Below are 22,189 nucleotides of genomic sequence, written 5' to 3'. Positions count from 1 at the left end.
TTAACTATAAAAAAAAAAAGAGAAGAGGATCTGCATATGGAACTGTTTAGACAATACACATTTGTGACATCACCTACCTCAAAAGTGCCATTGAAGTCATTAATCAAGGAGTATCGGACATGTCCCCCGGGGCCCACGTCTGGGTCCTGAGCCTCCACCCAGGTAATCACGGTCCCTGGAGGCAGGTCCTCAAGCACTCGAGCATTATAGCTGCTGGGGATGAAAGCTGGAGCGCAATCATTGATATCCTCCACAATTATGGTAAGAGTAGTCACTGAAGACCTCCGAGTGCCTCTTTCTGCCTTGTCCCGCACTTCAATCTTTAAAGGGAACATTGGGATAGTCTCTCTGTCCAAGTGGCTTGAAACAAATACACTTCCCGTTTCGCTGTCAATACCAAACTGAGGGACACTGGTCAGCATTACGTATGACATTTGTCCATTTTGACCACTGTCTCTATCAAAGGCAGTGATTGTAATGACTTCGACACCAATGGCTGAGTTTTCTGCAACAACAGCAGAGAAGCTCTCCTGATCAAACTGAGGGTCATTGTCATTTGTGTCCTCAATGATCACAGTTAGTAGTCTCCAATTGGACATCTGAGGAGAGCCCTGGTCGTAAATAGTAATATTAAGGAAGTAACGATCCAATCGCTCACGGTCAAGTGGCTCTAACACAGTTATCAACCCGCTCTCCATGTTGATATTAAAGCAGGTATCCTTGTTACCATCAGATATGGAAAAGAGAATACGGCCGTTAAAGCCCGTGTCCCCATCTCGTGCCCTCACCGTAAATACACTGGCACCAGAAGTCAGGTCCTCTTTCACCAGAATACTAGTAGGTAAGGCTTCAAACTGCGGAGCCTGTTTGTTGATAGAGAAGAGTGTATCTGTGTATCTCTCTTCTGGTTTTGGTCGAGCCATAGCGGACACTTTTGAAAGCATTCTTTCTGCCAACATCTGGGCAACCCTGGTCTCCTTGCAGTTGAACCCCCTGGGTGGCTGACGACCCCTCACCACAGACACATTCACAAATGTAGGGTCAGAAAACAACTCACCATCTGTAGCAACTATTTTTAGGTTAAATATCCCGCTTTTTGAATTAACTACCCCTAACAATCTTTTCAAAGACAAAGACCCTGATTCTGGATTTATGTCAAAATAGTCCAACTCGTTACCAGACAGTATTTCGTATGTTACCATTTCTAGCTCGTCCATGTCCACGGCTGACAAAGTGACAATAGTCTGACTGACAGGGAAATCACGGCTTATCATCCCTTTGCAAGAAACACTCTCAAAAAGAGGCTGGTTGTCATTTATATTTTTCAGACGAACTGTGACATTAACTTCAGTCTCCCTTCTGAAAGGTGAACCCCAGTCTGAGGCCCGCACTGCAAAAGTATAGATATCATCTGATGACTCAAAGTCTAGGTCTCTTGTTATTCTCACTTCTCCTGTGACCTGGTCTATTGTAAAGGGAAGAGACTGTTCTCCGTTTATTGTGTGGGTTACATACCCATTCTCTCCTTTATCAGCATCCACAGCAGACACCACAAGCGCAACCGTACCAACAGGTAAGCTCTCATTGATTGCTATGTCATAGACGGGCCTGTTGAACACTGGAGAGTTGTCATTAGCATCCTCTATGGTGATTTGGACCCTTGCTTGCTGCTGACTGATAACATCAACTACCTCCATCTCCATGAAATCCTGTGATATCCTAGTCAGCTGCCTTGTGGTCATGATAACTCCAGTCAAAGGGTTTATATCAAAGTACATTAGATCCAAGGGGTTGCTGAAGCTGTAATTGACACTCAGAGGAGCTGGAGAGATTTTCACCACCTCCACAATAGTGCCTGGGGGAGCTATTTCACTCAACTTGACTTCATAAACATCTTTCTCGAAATTCCCTAACACTGGGTCTGGCTTTGTAACCAACAACTGAACAACTTCAGTATTGGAAAACTTCGGAGGCATACCTCTGTCTTTTGCTTGGAAGGTTAATTTACAACCATAGGGGAATGTATCCCAGTCGAACAATTCTGATGTTTTAACCCTGTACTCATTACTGACAGGCGATCGATCAATGACAAATTGTTCAAGGTGGTCACCCTCAATAATGGACACCCATTCTATATCCCCAGATACGCCCTCGTCTTTGTCCTCCACAGTCAATATGGCATATACTGGGTCCTTGTCTGCCCATTCTGGAACGACAGCAATTACATTGAGAACAGGGGAAAAGTTATTGACCCGCTCCACTGTTAGGACCAGCCTAGCAGTGCTGCTGATACCATTGTTCCCATAGAGTTTCATCCCTCTGTCCACCACCTGCACCTCTAGGTTAAATCGCTCTTGTCTGTCCAACCTGGGACGACCAGTTAGGGTGAGAACACCACTAGTCGGATGAACAGCAAAGAGTTCAATCCTGTTCTTGAAGAAGTAGTAGAACTCCCCGTTGGAACCCACATCAGCATCTGTGGCTGTAACACGTCCGATGCTGGCACCCAGTGGGGCACTCTCAGAAACAACGAAGGAATAGGAGGTCGGGGAGAAGAGAGGTCGGAGATCATTGGTATCTAATACCTTGATATAAACTGTAGCTAAAGATTCAAGGCCTCCGTGGGCAGAAGCCTTAACTGTAAGTGTGTAATTGTCCTGTACTTCCCGATTTAATGTGCCGCCACTGCCTCCATTGGTGCGTACACGGAGGAAACAAAAATCTCCCATTACAAACTCCTCAGCCTGGAAGATTCCCTCACTGTCTCCAGACGTAATGGAGTATTTTATGTCTAAAGATCTGGGTGGCCCAAGAATGATGCCCATGTTAGCCTCACTCCTGGTATACGTTCTCATTGCTGAGTTCTCAAAAATGGAATTATTATAGGCAGGCTGCGTGAAGAGCAGCAGGCCTTGTCCTGACCTAGGTTCTGTCATGAACTGGGCATTGATTGAGGTTAAACAGAAGAGGAGGAGGATAAGAATAAAGCAAATAAAATGAAATAGAAGAGAGAAGCCGTGTTGAGGAAGCATATTTCCCCACCGATATGGCTTCATCACAATTCCATCACCCAGTCACCCTATATGTGGATAGAATCAAAAAGAAGAAAATACCTGTATTCAGTTGGTGAGCTGTTAAAGACATGCACTCTAAAAGCTTAACATTTAAAGAACTGTGAGATCAAAATTCCAAAGACATTTCAGGATTGCTTATCGCTACAAGATTAAGATAGCATGTCAATGATGCGCTTCAAATGTTTGCTTTCAAACACTGTATATTGCATCCAAAAGACTCCTTGACACATCTTTAAACAAACCAAATCAAAGCCAGGTGAACTTACACAGCCTCAGGGAATCACATCATGTCAACAAATAAAATACCAGGGATCAGGAACAGTCCCTGTTACTTTAATAGAGCGCCATATAAAGACACAAGGGCTTGTTATTTTTTAACAAGTGACTTCCAGGGTTGCATTAATTTCACAAAAGAGCACAATGGCCTGACAAACATCATCTTGCACAATATAAAAAAAACTACACTTTTTTAAAAGGAAATTATGATGTATTTGTATTACCTACATATCTGGATTAACCAGCAGCAACATGTGTGATGCTTACACATTAATGCACTCATGTTGATCCAATAATATTAAATATATTATTCTGAATTGGACCATTTTGCATTGTCCTTGTACTTTTGATAAGTAACACTTCTAATGCTACTGACTTAACTAAGATATCCAATAGGTCTTCTATTTTAAACAGAGCGTTGATACGTTTACCTAAATAACATGTGATTCATCCACCAAAGGTTATCATCAGGTTGACTGTAAAGCACAGCCAACTTTAATTACAAGTTTAACTCATGGGTGACTGACTGCCAGAAAAGGACAGAAAATGACATTTATGGTCGACTTTTCAACGTTTTGTAATATATTTTACTTTAGATTCTGCTTCTAGATAGGCCCTCATGGTCTACTGTTTACTTAATGCGTTCCCTCATCGCATGTTCTTGATAATTGTACAACTTCAACAGAAATTAAATTTAAAAAAAGAAAGCCTGATGATATGACATATGCCCATTTACAGATTCAAGGACATACATTTAAATCAGCAACAAAAGGGCTAGGCTGTCATAATCCAACGACTCAAATTAAAATTCCCGAGGCAGACTGTCCCGGGAGATATTGGGGTGCATTTATCGGCTCCCATGTTGATGCAGATGCGATGGAGCTTGCCTCCGTGCACAATCCTCGACTTTACTAAACTACAGGCTGAAGCCACAATCTATATCTTTAATAACTACACATACTTCACTCACAAAACGCATCGTGTCCTACCTTTACACGAAACAGCGGTAATCAGTGAAAGTAAATCATTTCCCATCCTCTCTCCGACAGTCCTTCACAAAAAACAAAGGCAAAACGCACGAAACAGTCGCGCTGAAGTCAGAATACTCGAAACGGAACATTCATGAGCACATCCCGACAGGCAGTTGTCTACTAGGCTGCAGCCATCCTCGTAAAACTAAATAGGCTATTGCCCCAGTTCCATGCACCTGACTAATGTAACCCTGGGTGCAGCGGGCTACTCCGGCTTTATCTGCAATAATTAACACAAAACACACGCTAAAACAGCCCGGTGTCATTTGCTGGTTGATGTTAAGTTCCGAGAATAAAGTAGTATAAAGAACATGTCGCTTTACGCAAGTTGTGAAGCAGTCAGCATCAGTTGTCGCTTCAGTGGGACTACAGAGCGCTCACTGGATAGAGGTGGCGGGTTGGGCAAGCTCCGATCTTTACCGAGTGGAGCCGAGAACTTCCGGAAGTGGAATGCAGTCCACAAACGGCTAGGGCACTGTTTCCCACACTCACGAGCCGTATAGTGGTTAGTTAAACATCTGGGCACCGGTAAAACTTCTTCCACCCGGCACCATGTCCGTTTTGTGTTATAATAAGGGATGTGGACAGCAGTTTGATCCAGAAAATAACCCAGAAGGTGAGTAGTATCTTAGTTAACGTACACTGCCCCGTGCCAGTGTGTTAGCAAGCTAACCTCTGATCATTCTGGAAATTTCTACAGCGAGAAGGCCTGCTGGGCCATGTAGCTAACCTGAGGTGACTGAAACAGACTGGACCCAACACAGTTACTACTTCATTCCTTTGCATTGCTGTAAGCGATATCTCAGGAAGCTAGTAGCATGTGGTCCTGCATAGATGCTGTGGCTAATCAAGATGTTGTTAGCATGTTAAGCTCATGTGATTAGCAGGTTAAGTTAGAAATGAACGTTAGACTTCCAGAAAGCATTGTCCCAGACAGGATATACAGTACACCGGTGTTTGAACAACAAGCTGTCTATACATAGCATATTTCCATCGCTATCCCACAAAACACGTGTTATTGCCAAGACAGCGAAATGTTTTTTTCTAAAACTTTATAGACAGTGGGGAGGGAAATTGAGAGAGCCATCAACAGTGAAGCTTGTAAAGGAAGCTAACTTTACGTTTGTGTTTTTAGAAACATTTACTAAATTACATGTTTTTTAACAGCTTTAAGAGCTGTCTATCACCTTCACAATTAGTCTCTTAATGCTAACACAACACTGCAACATATTAAACTGAACTAAAGACAACAGTAGCACCAGAGAAATAGTTTTGCTCTGAACTCGACCTGCCTGCCATACACTATGATGTACCTAAAAACAATACATTTGCAATCTTATGTAGGTTTTCTTCTACAGTAGGTGTGTGGAACTGCAAACCTCATATGTTTGCCATCTCTGGCCATCAGCATGCAACGATGCAAACCTATGAGCATATAATATGTAAAAATCCTATAAGAGATGTAAAGTTGTAAGAGCATCCCTTAAGATAATGAATGTCATTTGTGAAGCCAACTCATTCTTGGGGAATAAGCTTTTAAGTCAAAGTATATTTTGAACGCACACTGTCTGGGGGCCTCATTTATAAATTAGGACATTTGACAAATGCTGTCAGGATGAGTTTACAGTGAGTATTCTTCATTGAAACAGAGGCCAAAGCCTTGAGTTAATGTAACAAATGACGCCTCCTCAGGACAAAAATAAATGTTAAACACCGCTCATCATCATGAGCAAAACTAATGATTTCGATCTCATTGCATTTTGTCCTGTTTTAGGTCATGGTTGAGTTGGTTTTTACAAGTTTGGCACATAGTTAATGGCTAAAATGGTCCTTTCTAATGTGAGAAAAAGCATATTTGTGATAGTTAATTGTTTCAGACATTTGGCAGCAATGTATGAGCATAATTGATTCCATTGCGGTTCTGTTAAAGGTCCCATGTCATGCTTTTATTACCCGTCCCCTTGTGTGTTATGTAGCTTTTTCTGCATGTAAACGGTCTGCAAAGTCACAAACCCTCAAAGTACACCCTGTAGCGTGTAAAACTCTAACACAGAAAAGACCTGTCTATGCTGCTCCAGAACGCCTCGTTGGACATTTTTCTTTTTCCATTTTTTACTTCCTGACTATGGTGACGTAACCATGCCAGGGTCCAAATGGACCAATCCGCAGAGCAGAGTTTCCATTATAATTTTTTTTTTAACATGTCCTTTAAAGTAAATCTTCCGGACAAAATGAGAAAAGTGCCAGTCAAAGGTCTTCTTTGTTATTTATTGAGCTTTAAAACAAATTGATACGATTCGATATTAAACAAACTAATTATAGTAGATTAACTACATTATTCGAAAGTATACAGTAACTTCAAATAACACATGAATAATAAACGGAGCGCTCTCTCCCTCTCCTGACAGCCCGTCAGAATCATACAGCTCGTGGATCCAGTAATGAGTGACCCGACAGTAAAACTAAACATATCTATAACTAGTTTAGGTAGTTTGAGAGGTAGCCTAAGTAAAATAGCTAAGTGTGATAATCTAACCTGAAGTGTGTGTTGTGTTCCGCTCACCGCTGCATGTGATCATGCAGAGCTGCGTGTTGACTCGTCAGCAGCAGATGATCTCTCTCTCCCGTCAGATTAGACTTCACTCGCGTTTATGTCCATATCGATTAGATCTAGCTAATGATATACCTGCTTATTAAAAGACACCTAAACAATAAGCGTCGCTATGCAACCGGGTGAGGCCAAAAAGTATAGTGCAGCATTATGCATTTGTTTACATGCCCACCGGAACCCCGAGGCATTACCAACAGATCAACGCACAATCAACCCATACAAGACATCTCTTTCTCAGCCTGAACTCAGCCTGAGACAGCGATACACCGCGAAACTCAGCCTGAACTCAGAGCACACACACAAACTCACAGCCAGGCTACGAGTGTCTGTGTGTGCTCAGGCTGAGTTTTGCGGTGTCTCGCTGTCTCGCAGACCCCACGCAGCAACCAGGAAACGACCCCAGTAATCTAGCTCACACTGTCCACAGCAGCAAGCCCCGCAATGTCCCGCCAACACGGAACCCAGACCCCACGCAGCATTCTCATCTGTTTCTCATTACTGGTGGCATGTTCTGGTGGCATTGGGATATATATTTTTAAATCCTCTGGAGCAGAGAGAGGAGCTGTGGATTATTGTTCTTGATTAATGCATCAGTGTTTCTTAGGGTCAACAACATTAAACTTAAAACGAAAGCGTTTAGTTTATTTAATAAAAGAGCACATGTTCAATGGGAAAAGTGACAGTAGATATAGATTAGTTGCAATTTGGTGCTATATATAATATATAAAACAAAAAAATATATATATTTTTAAACACCTTCAATTTCAGGGGAGGCGCGGGGCTCCGTTGGCGGGGCGCAGCACCCCTCCAAGACAATGGTAGGGGAAACACTGGGAGGTGTGATGAGGTCTTTAGATTAACTCTCCTGGCACTGGATATGATGAAAGGAGGTGGATGGGGAGGAGGCGGGCGGCAGCTTGAAAACCTGAAATCACAGCTGACTGCAGGAGAGAGGAGAACCATTTTAAAGTTTGGCTGCAGCACAGTGATTGGCTGCTGGTGAATGTAATGGGTTATAGACAACGCCCGTAATGAGCTGATTATATGCAGCTGCAGAGTGAATGTATATATATACCCAGTAGGGATGTCCCGATCACCTTTTTTTGCTCCCGATCCGATTCCGATCATTTGATTTTGACAATTTGCCGATACCGATTTTTCCCGATCTTTATGCAATGCATTAAGAGAAAAAAAAGCATTCAAGTTGTCCCTTAAGGTTATTTTTTTATTTAAATTGGATATTCTATCCAACATGGATATAGCTTCTTTCTTTCACAGCAGCATTGGATCAGTTCAGTTGTGCAGCATTGGATCAAAACAAAATAAAGCTTTCAGTACTCGTTAGCTTACTGCTACAATTAGACACTGCGCCCTGCCCACTCTGTTGCCAGATTTGAGAGAAATAAGCAACCAGGTCTATGAAAACAAGCCCCAAAGAAGCAACACATACATGATGTTCTGTAATTTGAAACCAAAACTAAGGCCTCAGGATGACTTTAAGACTTGAACATGGTCATTTTTGTTTTGTAACATTGAATACAACATTTAAAAAAAACTATTTAAAAAAAAAAAAAAAATCCCGATCCCCGATTTTTTTTCTTCCGATCTTTTGAAAATCACGTGATCGGCTCCGATCACGTGATCGGATCGGGACATCTCTAATACCCAGTCTTCCTGAAAGAACTTGCGCTGAGCTTCATTTAATCAAAGCTGTGTTTCACCTCACAGATGGCTGCACCCATCATCCAGGAATCCCAGTATTCCATGATGCATTGAAGGTAAAACCGTTGAAAATGCACAGATTCCTTGTGTTTTGGTGTATGGTCCAATGTAATGTCTGTCTGACTTCCTCCAGGGATGGTCCTGCTGCAAGAAAAGAACCACTGACTTCTCAGACTTTCTCAACATTGTTGTAAGTTTAAAAGTCTCAGATTGAATCCATACTTTAAATCCTCCATGGACATGTTTCCATTGCCTCCGTTTTCACAAGCGTTGACTTCCACCTTTGCTGTGGCCACATTGTCCCGAGCACTCATTGTTTGTGACTGTCTCCTCCACAGGGCTGTACAAACAGTCCCCACAACAAGGAGAAGCCCCCTGAGCCGGAGAAACCAGATGTGACATCGTCAGGAGAAAAGAAAGATATAGACGACCCAAAGTTCAATGAGTTCATCATTTCCGCACCAAAGCCTCATGAGTCGATACGCAGACCAAGGTATCACAGTTTGTCATCATACATAGCTTTTTCTATTGTAATCAATATCATGGGAATACCCTAAGCTCTTATTATCTGTGCAAGAAACTCTTATAAGACAGGAACATGACAAGAAGGACACGTTTATTTTCTATTTAGTAGATCAGCAGGGCTTTCACTTTAACTCTAAATCCCTGTAAAGTACCACATAAAGACACCGAGATCTTGGAGAACTCCCTAGTCAAATCTGTGCTGTAATTTATTTAAGCATTACATTGCCTGGCGATTGAATGGCGAGGACTTTTGTTCTGGAAACTGCTCAGAAACCTCCTCATTGCTAATATTCTTATACTTTCCACACTGATCATTATTTTTCATTGTCAAGTGACTCAAATGCATAAAAGGATGGGTAGCATTATAGGTATTAAACCAGCCTGAATTCTAATGATCCACAGGATAGTCAGAGGCGCCCTCTCTGCTCTTCGACCATGCATACTTCTCGCTAGGATTGAATAAGCGATTATATGACTGAATAAATAGTTAAACTACTTTCAAGTTTTGTGTTGGTCTTCGTACCAGAGACATCATTTTTGAAGAGTGCTACTGATAATGTAACCTTTATAAATTACATTACCCCAATCATAAAATAATAAGAAACACCTTTGGCCCAAGTTCAGCGTTTCTGCAAGGGGGCTTCTTGCCGTCATTTGCCCTTATTCAGCTCGGAACGCCCTGAGCTCGAGCCGATCCCCATCCCCCCCCCCCCCCCCCGGCAAGAAATGCCAAAAGCCCCTTAACCTATTTGGGTGGTACACGCATCCACCCCCCCCTCAAATACAATAATACATGCGAGTTCATGGCTACTGTAGACAACGTTTTTGTTGCTCTGTGTTGCGTTGTTAATGAGTGAGACACACCAGAGTTGAGTAAAAAAAATTATGAGATCCATTTGTGGCGGACGATATTTAATTGTCGCGGCCCGCCACAATTAAATCAATGTATGGGAAACACTGGAGATAGTATCTATAAGGGACGCCCCCCCGCTCTCGGGGTGGACGCCCTCTCAGCCCTGGTCTGGCGGAAACACTGCCTAAGTTTGCTGTTAATGTGTCCTACCTAATAAATGTGTTACTGTTACAGTGCTGATGAGCCGATGGGGAGGATGCCGCACAAAGTCTCTTCTTCTCTGAAGCAGGCTTTGGAGAAACTGAAGCTTACTGAAAATGCAGAAGAGAAGAAAGGTAAGAACTGAACTTCACCTTAACCTCTGTCTCTTGTTATCTCATCAGTGATTCTGTGATTCTGAGCCCGTTTACTGCAGACGACCATCCATTACCATAGGCTTCTTGTTACAGTAGACAGGAAGGTCATGTTGACAGGGGAAGTTAATGGATGTCCTGTGGGAATTTGCCCTAACCTGTGTCTTTCACATTGTGGCGTTCGAGTTAAAGCTGGCAGGGACAACACATCACAACTGTGGATGAAACAACTTCAAATCATCTAAGTCAATTTGTCGTCTCTCTTTCTCTCTCTGTCTTTCTAGAGGAAGATAATGACGAGATCAAGATTGGAACATCCTGTAAGAATGCAGGATGTACTAAAGTAAGTGAATGTTTTGATGTACACAGGAGGAAAATGGTATAAATGATCATGGTGTTAAACATTGTACAATCCAACATGAGTGATTTGAAACTTTGAAATGCTCCCAAGACAAAGCAAATTATGTTCTCGAAAACAAATCCCAAGGTCTTGAACCTTCCTCCTATCACCACCTTGCATGGGTCGGAGGCTGAATCTGTGTTGCAGTATAAGTATCTTTGAATTACAATTCACAATTCGCTTTCTTTTGAACCACACATTGTAGAACTCTTGAAATAATTAAGAATAAAATTAGGTTTTCTTTAGAAACAAGTCCTGTTTTTCCTATGAGGCCAAAAAGAGACTAGTGTCTGCAACCTTTCTGTCTGTGCTGCTTTATGGAGATGTGGTTTATATGAATGCATCTTCTCAGTGCCTTCGCTCGCTAGATACCGTCTACCAACGAGATTCATCACAAACCTCAAAACCTTGACGCACCACTGCAATCTATACACTCGTGTTGGATGGCCTTCCCTGACCACGCGTAGACTGAAACATTGGCACATCCTTATATATAAGGCTATTGTTGGTGCTCTTCCCCCTTATCTAAGGATGTACATAAACAGAAAATAGACAGGATCTTATCGGCTTTGCTCCGAGAACTTTTTCCTTTGAACTGTACCAAAGGTCCGTACTGAACTGGAGAAAAGGGCGTTCAGTTACGCTGCCCCTCAAGCTTGGAACCTGCTTCAAACTGAGCTGAAACTCAGAGAGCTGGTCTCGTTAAACACACGCAAAGCGACCTTGAAGCAGGCCGCTGTGTCTGTTAATGCTTTGGCCTAACTTGGTGTGTTCTGTGTTGTGATTGTGTGTAACTGTAAAATTGTCTGTAACTGTTTCTTGGGCCAGGACTCTCTATGAGACCTATCCTGGTTAAATAAAGGTAAAATAATGTGTAAATAAAAAACGATTTTGTATACATACATACCTCTGTAGGGATTTGGCAACAGCAGCTCAAACGTTTCAAGTTATTTGGCTTCATGCTAAAACTGTGGATTCTGTTAAATAAAGTTTCCGCATTGCTTGATTTGAAAACTAATTGTAATTTGCTTCATGAAAACATAAACGAATCATGATGAATTATGTCATGTCAAATGAGCTAAGGCAAAATTGATTTAAAAAAGAAAAGTGTCTTCCGTGTTTGCTCAAGCTAATCTGTTCTGTCAAAGCAGAAACCACACATTTAGAACATGCATTTTAAGTAAAGTTGCATTAATATCTTTTACAAAAGCTTGGAGCATGACTTTAATGATTTACATAAATTGTGCTTCAACTGATGTGATTGAAAGCCATGAGATGTTATCCCGAGGGGCGCCTGCCTATAGTTGATAAGTCAGTAAGGGTCTTTGTAGAGGTCAAATCAGGATATTGAAACTTTTCATTGGAAAACAAAATACTGTACAACTACATCCCATAACTATATTTGCTATACAACCAAGCCCATTTTTTATTTGTGTCAACAATAGCAATCTGCTTAATACTTATGTTGTCGTCTTTAGAGTTTTGACGGACCTGCAAGCGATTCGGAAGAGTGCTCATACCACTCGGGATTTCCTATCTTCCATGAAGGGTTAGTATCACTGAAAAACATTTCCATCACAGCATTTCACTGTATTGACATGGAATAGTACATTTGTGACCCGCTCTATCGAAATCAGTCGGAAGTCGCCGCGGCTCATTTCAAAATAAACGTGGATTTGCGTAAAAAAAATTGTTTTTCGGGGTTCGGCTGTTTTGTTTGATTTTAAATAAACAAAGTCTTGGCTTTCAGAATAGGAAACTTTTATTTCCAAAATCACACGATAAATACATGTTTGAAGCTCGTAAAGGGAAGATGACGGCTCTAACTCGCACTCTGCTGTTCCGCAGCGCCGCCCCCCTCCCTCCGCTGAAATTATGAATGAAAGGCGTATAGTGATCATAGATAACACGACAGGGTCCGTTACAGTTTGTTTTCATCTGATTCCAAATAAACAAAGTCTCGGCTTTCAGAATATTAAACTTGTTTTGGCATATTCAGATGATAAATACAACTTTGAAGCTTGTGACGGCATAATTACAAGCGGAGAACGGAGTAACTTAACGTCACAGCAGGCATAACAACAGCCGGTATTTCTCGTGAGTGTTTTCCCCGGGAAACAAACACAATACGCACAAACGCAAAAATACACAAACACACACACACACACACACACACACACACACACACACACACACACACACTCGCGAGCTTCCCCCAGACCAGTAATCCAAACCAAAATATCTTCCCTCTGTTCTACTTTGATCATTTGCTAGCCGCTAATAACCAATCAGATCGATGGATTCCAGAGAAGAGGAAACTTCTAAGGCCTTTTTTCTCAAAATGATGACTCGGTGACAGTCATTATATAATGTGACATATTTGGAGTACAACAACAATCCTGATATCATTAGAAAGCTGTGAATCTCCTCTTTCCAACAGTGTATACAACTCAAAATGTGTCTTCGGGTCAATGCGACTGATTTCGTTGGAGCAGGTCACACATTCTCTCGAAACTGTAAAAGGAGCACGAGGATTAACACTAGTATTTTCCTGTTGTCTTCTTGTTAGTCTTTTTCACTTTTTCTCTTGAGCGACACGTAATTGACAGCTAAAAACCCAACGGGTGTCTATTCCTGCATCTTCAGGATGAAATACTGGAGCTGCTGTAAGAGGAAAACCTCCGACTTTAACACCTTCCTCTCTCAAGAGGGCTGCACCACGGGAGAACATCTATGGAGGAAAAAAGATGAGGTAGGTGCCGGCTTGACAGCAAGTGATCATTCATGTGTGTATGTCCTTCTGAGAGAGCCTCAGCTGGGACTCCATCTAGTGGTGTGTGTGGTAAACACTTGCATGGTGGAGACACTGCTTTGTGGTTCAGCTTGACTTTGTTTCAAATGTTGTGAAATCTCCACGCAGGGTAACAAAGTGGTTCCATGTCGGTTTGACTGGCACCAGACGGGGATGCAGGTCATCGTCTCCATCTACGCCAAGAATGGCATCCCAGAGCTGAGCTACGTGGAGGCTAACAGCACCACGGTGAGGGATTATTATATTGTAGAGACTACAATATGATTTCTGTCCATAGCTTGTTTTTGCGTTTGTGGTCTTCTCAACCTAATGATAATTTATGTTTTCTCCTTTAGATCGACATCCATGTTATATTTGAGGGAGAGAAGGAATTTTTGCAGAAAATCAACTTGTGGGGAGTAAGTACAGCATTACTTCCCATGACCTTTGATATATGCTGGTTTGAATACATACACTTTTTTTTGTACAGCATTGCACATACAGCAATACATCATATATACATGCATGAATATATGTCATATTTATATATATATATATACCACTGATTATCAATAGAAATCTTTGCTGTCAGGTTTCAAAGGAGCAGTACTTTAAAAATACAATTCCTCCTGTGTGTATTCCACCGGTTTTAACACTCCTCAGAGCTCCGGTCAGTGTATCTGTGATCACCCCGTGTCAAAGCAGCAAGCATATCTGTTACATGTCCTTGTTTTCTTTTAGGTTATAGACGTGAGTAAAAGCGTAGTGAACATGATGGCTGCCAAAATCGAGATAGCCATGAAGAAATCCGAGCCCTTGACGTGGGCACGCCTTGACCTTCCTCCACCGGCCCCACCCAAAGAGGAAATAAAGGAAAAAGAGGAGACTGATAGCGAGGAGGAAGATGATGAATGATGAGGTATTCAATGACAAACATGGTGCGTACCTTTTAGCTGAATCCAAGGCCACACAGTTCATTCCTTACCTCTCTAAAGAGTCGCCTCTTTTGCTGTCATGGACTATTGGCCTCTGCTCTTCAACAGCGTTCCCCTTTCATTCTTATTTGTCAACAAACTTGATTTTTCTAGTTCTTCTTGAGTTGTTGTCCTTTGTATTGCTCAATATAGATGTTGGAATGCTCGGGAATCTACAACATTTGTTTACAAAATGTTTCCACTAAAGGTTAAGGGTTACACTTGGTAATTGCACTGAAATTCCCTGGGGATTACTACCACCCAATAAGATAAGAGTTGGGTGTGACTATGCTTAAGTCATCCTAAAGGACCACAGTTCTCTATTCCCACAATGTATGTTAAAAGATTCATCCATCCTATCATTTCGTATATTTAATGATTGCATTGTTTGTCCACCAGAATCACTTCTGACTGAATGCAGTGCTCATAGATATGTTCCCATGACAATGAAGCGGCTCCATGTAGTCTAAGCAGGAAATGTTAATCTCCAAGACACTTGTTTAATATGAATAAGTTGTGTTTAAAAGAAATACAACAGCTAATTTGGACCCTTAAACTTACAAATTAAAATGTGCTCCTTCTACCCCCTTTCATTCACATCACAAATTGTATTTTTTACCATGATTATACCTAATGTATATTTGTACAAGTTTTGCTTTCGAAATGATCAATGCTGTATTCAATTAAGTTTTTGTTAAAGCAACACAGCGCAGTTTGTATAATGAGAATGTACTGTAATATCAGAGAATGCTAATTGAATACAAATTATTTTTCAGCAAAGTACTGTATTGTTCAAAATGCTATGCTAGAGAGCACATCTCAGATTTTTGGCTGACGTATGGGTAAAAATGATTAGAGAACCAATTTACCAAAAATAAACATTTGTGTTGAACTTTTGAAATTGGGTTGATGTGTGTGATAGATTACATCCCAATGTAAATATTTCTCAGAAACGGTATAAGCAGATCAAGTTTTGCGGAGGGGCATTATTAATCCATCAGTTGTGACCTCTAATTTTTTTTTTACTATTATACGCTTTCTGGATTGGAATATTAAAACATGTCCCAGATGTAAAGATGTCTGTCCTCTTTCCAAAAGCACGTCTCGCAACACAAACAAATCTATTTAATCAATCAATCAATCAATGTTTATTTATATAGCCCAAGTTTCTCATACAGCATCTCTGTATAGTGTGTGTATTCACTCTGTCCTAAATGGCTTGTTGGAGCTCCTTCCCACCCCTCTCCCTGTGAGCCCAGTGTCCGTCGGTGAGACACAGTGCGAAACCCACACACACACACCCGCAGCCTGGCTGGGAGTTTCTGGGCGGATTGGTCCAAACGTAACGTCTCTATACCCGAAATACGTCACTATACCCAAGAAGTAAACAATGGAAAAAGAAATCTCCAACGAGGCGTTCTGGGGCAGCACAGACAGCTCTTTTCTGTGTTAGAGTTTTACTCGCTACAGGGTGTACTTTGAGGGTTTGTGACTCTACAGACTGTTTACATGCATAAAAAGCTTCATAACACACAAGGGGACGGGTAATAACCGGAAAAGCATGACATGGAACCTTTAATGATTAATAAAGTGTTTACAATCTAATTCATAACCTAATTAGAAATCCTTTATGAATCCTTTATAAGGTTAGTCTTATTGTAAAGTGGTACCCCCACCATCCTGCAGAACCTTGATTTGATGGTAATCAGCTTAAATCATTTAACCTTATGAATGTGAAAGTCATTTTGGAACATTAACATGACAGGAAGCATAACTTGCACAGACCATGTGTGAAATGAGCTAGAAAGTTGTGTGAGGAATATGAATGCCTCTTAATAACAAACTTCTTTTTTTGTAACGCTTTTAATACAGTTTAAATACATTGCCGGTAACAAAGATTGCAATGCTCATTACAATAAGCCAATACAACACATCATTCACAGTGCTTTGATATTATAATTGCATCAGTGCACAGGGTTGGCTGTGCCTTCAGATAGCTGTTTGGTAGTTAGGGTGTTTGGTTTCTTCACTGCCTCTGATAAGTGGCTCTCTCTCTGGGAGAGCAAATACGTTTCTCCACTTCCTCACGTTCTGCCAAGACGGGGCTCCATATCGCCGTTTTGCAGTTAGGACAGCAGCCGCTATGCTCACTGCTAAAATCCCTCCACAGACCCCTGCAATCAGCAGCCAGGGCCACACGTCCTGCAACACCTCCAGGTAAGGACCCATTGATTCTGCTAGCCTCTGGTCTGAAAACAAAGGATATAAGTAGTCCCAGGAAAGTAGGGAAACGTTTATTCAAGTTAAACAGGGATAGTAGAGTATGTAACCAAGCCTGAATTATATTTTCCTTTACAATATCTTTCCTCTATAGTTACAGGGGACATTTAAAAACAGAGATGACGGAAACCTATGTACTCCAAATGCAAATAGATGTTGAAAATAGAAAGCCTCTGTTTAGATTGAACTTACTATAATCTAGAAGGTATGAATATTCATATCCCAGATCCTTGCTGGAGATGAAGAAGTCTCTGTGTCTGTGGAGGGGCAGGAAGGGCACCATGTGGGCGTCGCCGTTGTGCCCTATAGGTGCATCAGAGTCTGGAAAATCTGATGGAGACGGTCTGTACCTCCTGAGCCACTGCTCGTAAATGCTTCCATAGACAAAGAAAATTACGTTGAGTGCAAGTGTGAAAATGTACTCAAATATAAAAGGTGTGTCGTATGTGTGTGTGTCTCACCTGTCAACAAAAGCGTGGTGGAGAAGAAATATGGGGTCATTTGCTGAGCCCTGCACTGAAGACATGGATCCGTTCATGAACACATGAAGAGCAGCATGCAACCCCCTTCGAGGGCTGTTCCCTATTCCAGTCTGAGTGTCCCCGAATCCTGCAAGAGGACAGGTATTTACCGGTTAATTGGCACTTACAAAGGTGACGGCAACATGTTGTAAACGTCAAAAAATGTAAATGAATAAAACTTTATTTAGCACTACTGTGTGTGTGGGGGGGGGGTGTGTGTCTGTTATTTGTTTGTTTGAGGTCAAGCTTATCTGACCTTCCAGAGTGTTCCTGAAGCTCATGTTGGCACTGCGGTCCATGGCTCCGGTATCATAGTCGGTCAGACTGAGAGCGAACTCCACCTCTGCAGAAGTTGGTATTCGTTCAACCACGTTACGGTTGTGGTTTCCAGGGTTACGCCGCAATGGGCCTTCCTTTTCAGCATTACACAACACACCCCTTTTACTGTAGTCTTCTGCTCTGGAGCACAGCACCTGTTGATGGAGGCACTAGGTGTCATATTGCTTGGATGTTGCAAACGATATTTTTGCTTCTTGAAATTGGTTACACTGAGTTTGAAAATGATCCTTATATTAGGTGTTCTTTATAAGGTTGGTTGATGTCAAAGTATCCCGCTTCCAGACGAGAAGGAGGAAGGCAAAGTATGTTATAACCTTTTGATCAAAACAGATGTTTTTGCGCATTAATTCAAAAATAAGTTATCGATTTTGTGATGGACCAAAAATTAGTATGTAATGATCTTTAAGCAAAAATGACTAAATGTGTTAAGATCAAAGCCAACTCTTTAGACGACTAAAACCTTTAATACTGTAACTGAAAAGTCATCCACTAGTTCACTTAAAAGCCTATCCACTTTTAACTCTTAAGCTCCTTATGCATAATAACATCCCTGTTTACATCACAATACTTTTTGCAATGGCTGTCTATCACAAATATATATTATTGTATTTATATTATCTATATGTTGTATTTTTCCCTATAGTTTAACATCGCAATATTTTACATCTTAGAATCCCTTTTATGACACAAGTGATTTTCGTTGTTTACATTGGCTAATTATTGAGCATTGTTTGTTAGATAGAGATCTGTAGACTATACCTCTTAGGCATAGCTTATTCATTAACTACAATCTTCAAACTGTATTACTGTAAGACATGAAAAAGGGAAGAGGAGAAACATGGAGAGAACACAGAACAAAAAAAATGTTGTCACGACCAGACTGGAGAAATATCTCAAATATGTTTACCGTCCAAGAAGAGAAGAGGGAGCCTGGGCTGAGCAGACTGGGGTCATGAGGGCTCCGGTCCCCCATCAGCTCGTCTGTGCACACGTCACATCCCTGGGCATCTCTCCAGTCCCAGTACGGGATGGTGAAGCTCATGTCTCCGGTCAGCTTCCTGATCTCATGCTCCCAGTGCAGCAGGTACACACGGTGCCATGGGAGGAACCCCGGCGCCCAGTGGGCAAAGTCCACATCGGTCCACACATTCCCCGGGCCGCCGAGCAGCGCGTTACGGGACACATAGTAATGCATCCACACAAACACATCATACATAGACACATCAGCAAACATCGGGTTGGAGCCGTTTTCCATCTCCTGGTAGGTCCCGGTGACCACTACATAGTCCCGGCTGACCGTCTGCTTGACCAAGTTCAGGTAAGAAACAAACCTGGTCTTCTCGGCCCGGGACAGGTGCAATATGTTCCTCCTGACGGACTCTCTCCTCTCATTGCAGTTCACACCAAAGTATCCGAACTTACAGTCTGCGCAGTTGAAACCCATGAAGTTCCCTGTGCACTGGCAAGTCCGGTTGAAGAAAACCAATGGCCACTTTTCCCTGTCGTCCAATCCGGAGAAGGGGTACTGCGGCCCGTGAGGCCGGTCCGGCACCTCCACATCCATGCAGGAGCCCCGGCCCGAGGTGGCTCCACAGGGCGAGCCGTCCCCTCCCCAGGAAGGGCAGCACTCCTTTGTGCGCAACACTTCCCGGATAGCACAAAGACGGGGAAATTGTTGATATGACTGTACAAAACACAATATAAAACTAATAATTGCAAGTTGCCACATTTCAGCTAGGTTCTATTTTGAAGACTGCAAGTAGGAACGAATACACGCATTGAATAAGGTCCAAGTGAATCTTTCCCAAGCTTAAATTACCATGCACCCCCTCCTCTCTGTCGAGTCACATGCCGCTTAGCCTCAGGGTGAAGCTTACTTCATGAGGGGGCAATTAGAAAAAATGCAAACATCCCGAGACTTCAGCGAAACTCCTTCCCCTTGAGGCCCATATGTTGTAATAACAAAGATGGTACAGTTGTTTTGCGAGTCATGAGCGTAGGCATAACCCATGATGTGTCACACACACATCACCCCAGACACATTATTCATCAAATAAAGTAAACTGTTATTCCTGGCATTATGGGATGTAACTAATTACCATGATAAAACGCGGACTACAGAGTGAATGAGGAGTGAAATAAAACACGGTTTGTAGCCTATAGGTTCACGTGTGTAATTGCTGATTTGTATAAACAGTAGGCCTATGTTTTTTTTAATAATGTTGCTAAAGGCAAATCAATATCATCCAAAAATGTATTATTTAACTTTAAACAGCCAATATATTTACACTCTGCAGTTAGGTATAAAGTATTGAGCAATAAGCCCCTGTCAGGATTCATAGTTTAAATAGTTTCAATGCCAAACAACCAAATGTCTTGTCTATTCATTTTGTTGGAAAGTGTTGCCAAAAATTCCTTTAATCAAACAAAAATGTTGGAAATGTCTTTGATTGTCTGCGTGGTCATATGACCTTACCTTCACTTCAGACGGATGACTTTAAAACAAATTATTCACTGAGAACAATCTGATAACACGTGCTCAAAGCAAGCTGTTGCCTGAGGATATATATTTGCACATCAACGCTATATCAGAAGATCACTTTGATGGAGTTTGAGCTTTCTGAGTACTGAGCAGACCCAGTCAGTATGAGGCTGTTCAGGGTCAGCCCTGGCACCGGGGTGGTCTACACCGCGGACCGGCTGGACTACGAGGCCAGAACACAGCACATACTCACTATCATGGTGGGAACAAAAATATTTGTTTTGGGGTTTGCTTGTTTGGCTGTTACCACTCATCTCTGTGTGTGTGTGTGTGTGTGTGTGTGTGTGTGTGTGTGTGTGTGTGTGTGTGTGTGTGTGTGTGTGTGTGTGTGTGTGTGTGTGTGTGTGTGTGTGTGTGTGTGTGTGTGTGTGTGTGTGTGTGTGTGTGTGTGTGTGTGTGTGTGTGTGTGTGTGTGTGTGTGTGTGTGTGTGTGTGTGTGTGTGTGTGTGTGTGTGTGTGTGTGTGTGTGTGTGTGTGTGTGTGTGTGTGTGTGTGTGTGTGTGTGTGTGTGTGTGTGTGTGTGTGTGTGTGTGTGTGTATAAAGGTGTGCCCCCTGCTTGAGTTCAGTGATTAGGGAACTCCTTTCATGTGATATAATGAATGAGCTTCCTTCACAGCCCCACCAGAGGGCGCCATGGGACTGCTTCCTATACCGATCTCTATAAATGACAGTTCACCAAGGCTCCCTTCCTTTCTCTGTCTCCCCAGGCAACTAACAAACCTGTTTTTTGCAGAGAGAAATCCATTCATTTGGCTCCTGGTAATGAATCCATGTAGAAAAATCCTCAAGCACATATTTGACCTCCATTTGATTAGACTTTCGAATCATCCTGCGAAAAGATTGTTGTTGGATATGCATCATTATTCATTTTCACTGTGCTAATTAACTGTGGCTGGAAATGCTTTTGTTTATTTGGGGGCTTGCTGAAAGCCTTGATCATCCCTGCGTCTTACATCAGAAGCTTCTGGATTCACCTTTACATTGTGGAGGTGTTCTCATGTCTGATGAAGCTTCAGAAATGTAAATAAGTTATTTTGACTTTCTCTTCTGTAGATGGAATAATTATACCCTAATTACACACTGTTGTTGCCATGCTAAATGTATCTATACTGATTGTGTTCTTTGTTATATTCAGATTGTGTATTTGCCTAGATTTCCACTTCATATAAAGACAGACATAGTATAATTAAATTACATAATTGTTTAAGAGAGTTCTGTTCTGTTCTATTCATAATTCACATCTTCATCAATATTCTCTCCAATTTAGAGGGAAGAGCTTCTAGTTACCACAGAATATATTTGATGTTTGACTTTGATTCAAATGCTGGCCCTCATGACAATATAGAAAGAAATACATGGAATTGGACGAGACACTTCATTTAATAAAAGACAAACCTTTCATATGTTCTAGGAATCATTTGGACCTGAGGCAAGAGAGAGAAATAGTTCTGTCCTGATACTATCACTTTCTTTGGAGCTCAGAGCCACAACCATATCTATTTGAACACAGAGACTTAATGACACATTAATCGCAATCCATGAGGCATTAAGGAGAATATATATATATATTTTTTTTTTTTCTTTCCTTCAATCACACAGTCAACATTTCCTCAAGCACAGGAAGGTCAGAAAGAAAACCATTTAAATCAAACTAAAGCATGGACCATTTGGAATCGGTTATTACAGTGAATGCTGCATGTGCACGTCTGCAAGTGCAGGTGAAAAAATAATCACGCCTTACCAATTAATTGCACACCAATCGCATATAGATCATCACGTTCCTCAACACCATTGCTGCATTGACTTACTTGTGAACAATTACCATTTTTCCTTTATATGTGTGTACTTTTTGTTCATGCTAAACATGCGTTTTCTGTGGCTCGGCTCCCTTAGCTT

At 41.7% G+C, this 22,189-nt stretch overlaps 3 protein-coding genes across 4 annotated transcripts in view; 1 reads left to right on the top strand and 2 right to left on the bottom strand.

Annotated features, from left to right (window-relative positions):
* Window positions 1-4,411, bottom strand: part of fat3b (FAT atypical cadherin 3b) — a 65,489-nt gene extending 61,078 nt beyond the window's left edge. The window contains exons 1-2 of the mRNA XM_079647177.1: window positions 4,340-4,411; window positions 78-3,079 (exon numbers count right to left, since the gene is read on the bottom strand). Coding sequence (XP_079503303.1) covers window positions 78-3,056 — 2,979 coding nt within the window. The 5' untranslated portion in view covers window positions 3,057-3,079; window positions 4,340-4,411. The remainder of the gene's footprint in view (window positions 1-77; window positions 3,080-4,339) is intronic.
* A 338-nt stretch (window positions 4,412-4,749) lies between these two features.
* chordc1b (cysteine and histidine-rich domain (CHORD) containing 1b) lies at window positions 4,750-15,685 on the top strand. 2 transcript variants are annotated; one of them, XM_079652297.1, is made up of 12 exons: window positions 4,750-4,997; window positions 8,721-8,770; window positions 8,848-8,904; window positions 9,053-9,207; window positions 10,327-10,427; window positions 10,730-10,788; window positions 12,324-12,394; window positions 13,492-13,597; window positions 13,766-13,885; window positions 13,993-14,055; window positions 14,378-14,574; window positions 15,010-15,685. In XM_079652297.1, the coding sequence occupies exons 1-11, from the start codon at window positions 4,934-4,936 to the stop codon at window positions 14,549-14,551; spliced, it is 1,020 nt and encodes a 339-aa protein (XP_079508423.1). In that variant the 5' UTR covers window positions 4,750-4,933; the 3' UTR covers window positions 14,552-14,574; window positions 15,010-15,685. The 2 variants fall into 2 exon arrangements, with proteins under 2 accessions (XP_079508423.1, XP_079508422.1); XM_079652296.1 differs by having other exon boundaries at window positions 4,752-4,997; window positions 14,378-15,685.
* Window positions 15,686-16,466: 781 nt separating this feature from the next.
* Window positions 16,467-19,942, bottom strand: LOC307019570 (tyrosinase-like). Its single transcript, XM_079650578.1, has 5 exons — window positions 18,658-19,942; window positions 17,668-17,884; window positions 17,352-17,499; window positions 17,083-17,264; window positions 16,467-16,859 (listed from the first exon to the last, which is right to left on the bottom strand). The coding sequence occupies exons 1-5, from the start codon at window positions 19,477-19,479 to the stop codon at window positions 16,600-16,602; spliced, it is 1,629 nt and encodes a 542-aa protein (XP_079506704.1). The 5' UTR covers window positions 19,480-19,942; the 3' UTR covers window positions 16,467-16,599.
* Between the last annotated feature and the right edge of the window lie 2,247 nt (window positions 19,943-22,189).

Source organism: Notothenia rossii (genome assembly GCF_949606895.1).
Source record: "Notothenia rossii genome assembly, chromosome: 9".
NCBI lineage: Eukaryota > Metazoa > Chordata > Actinopteri > Perciformes > Nototheniidae > Notothenia > Notothenia rossii.
The sequence above is the reverse complement of the archived record's forward strand: the minus strand, read 5'-3'. Positions and strand labels throughout refer to the sequence as shown.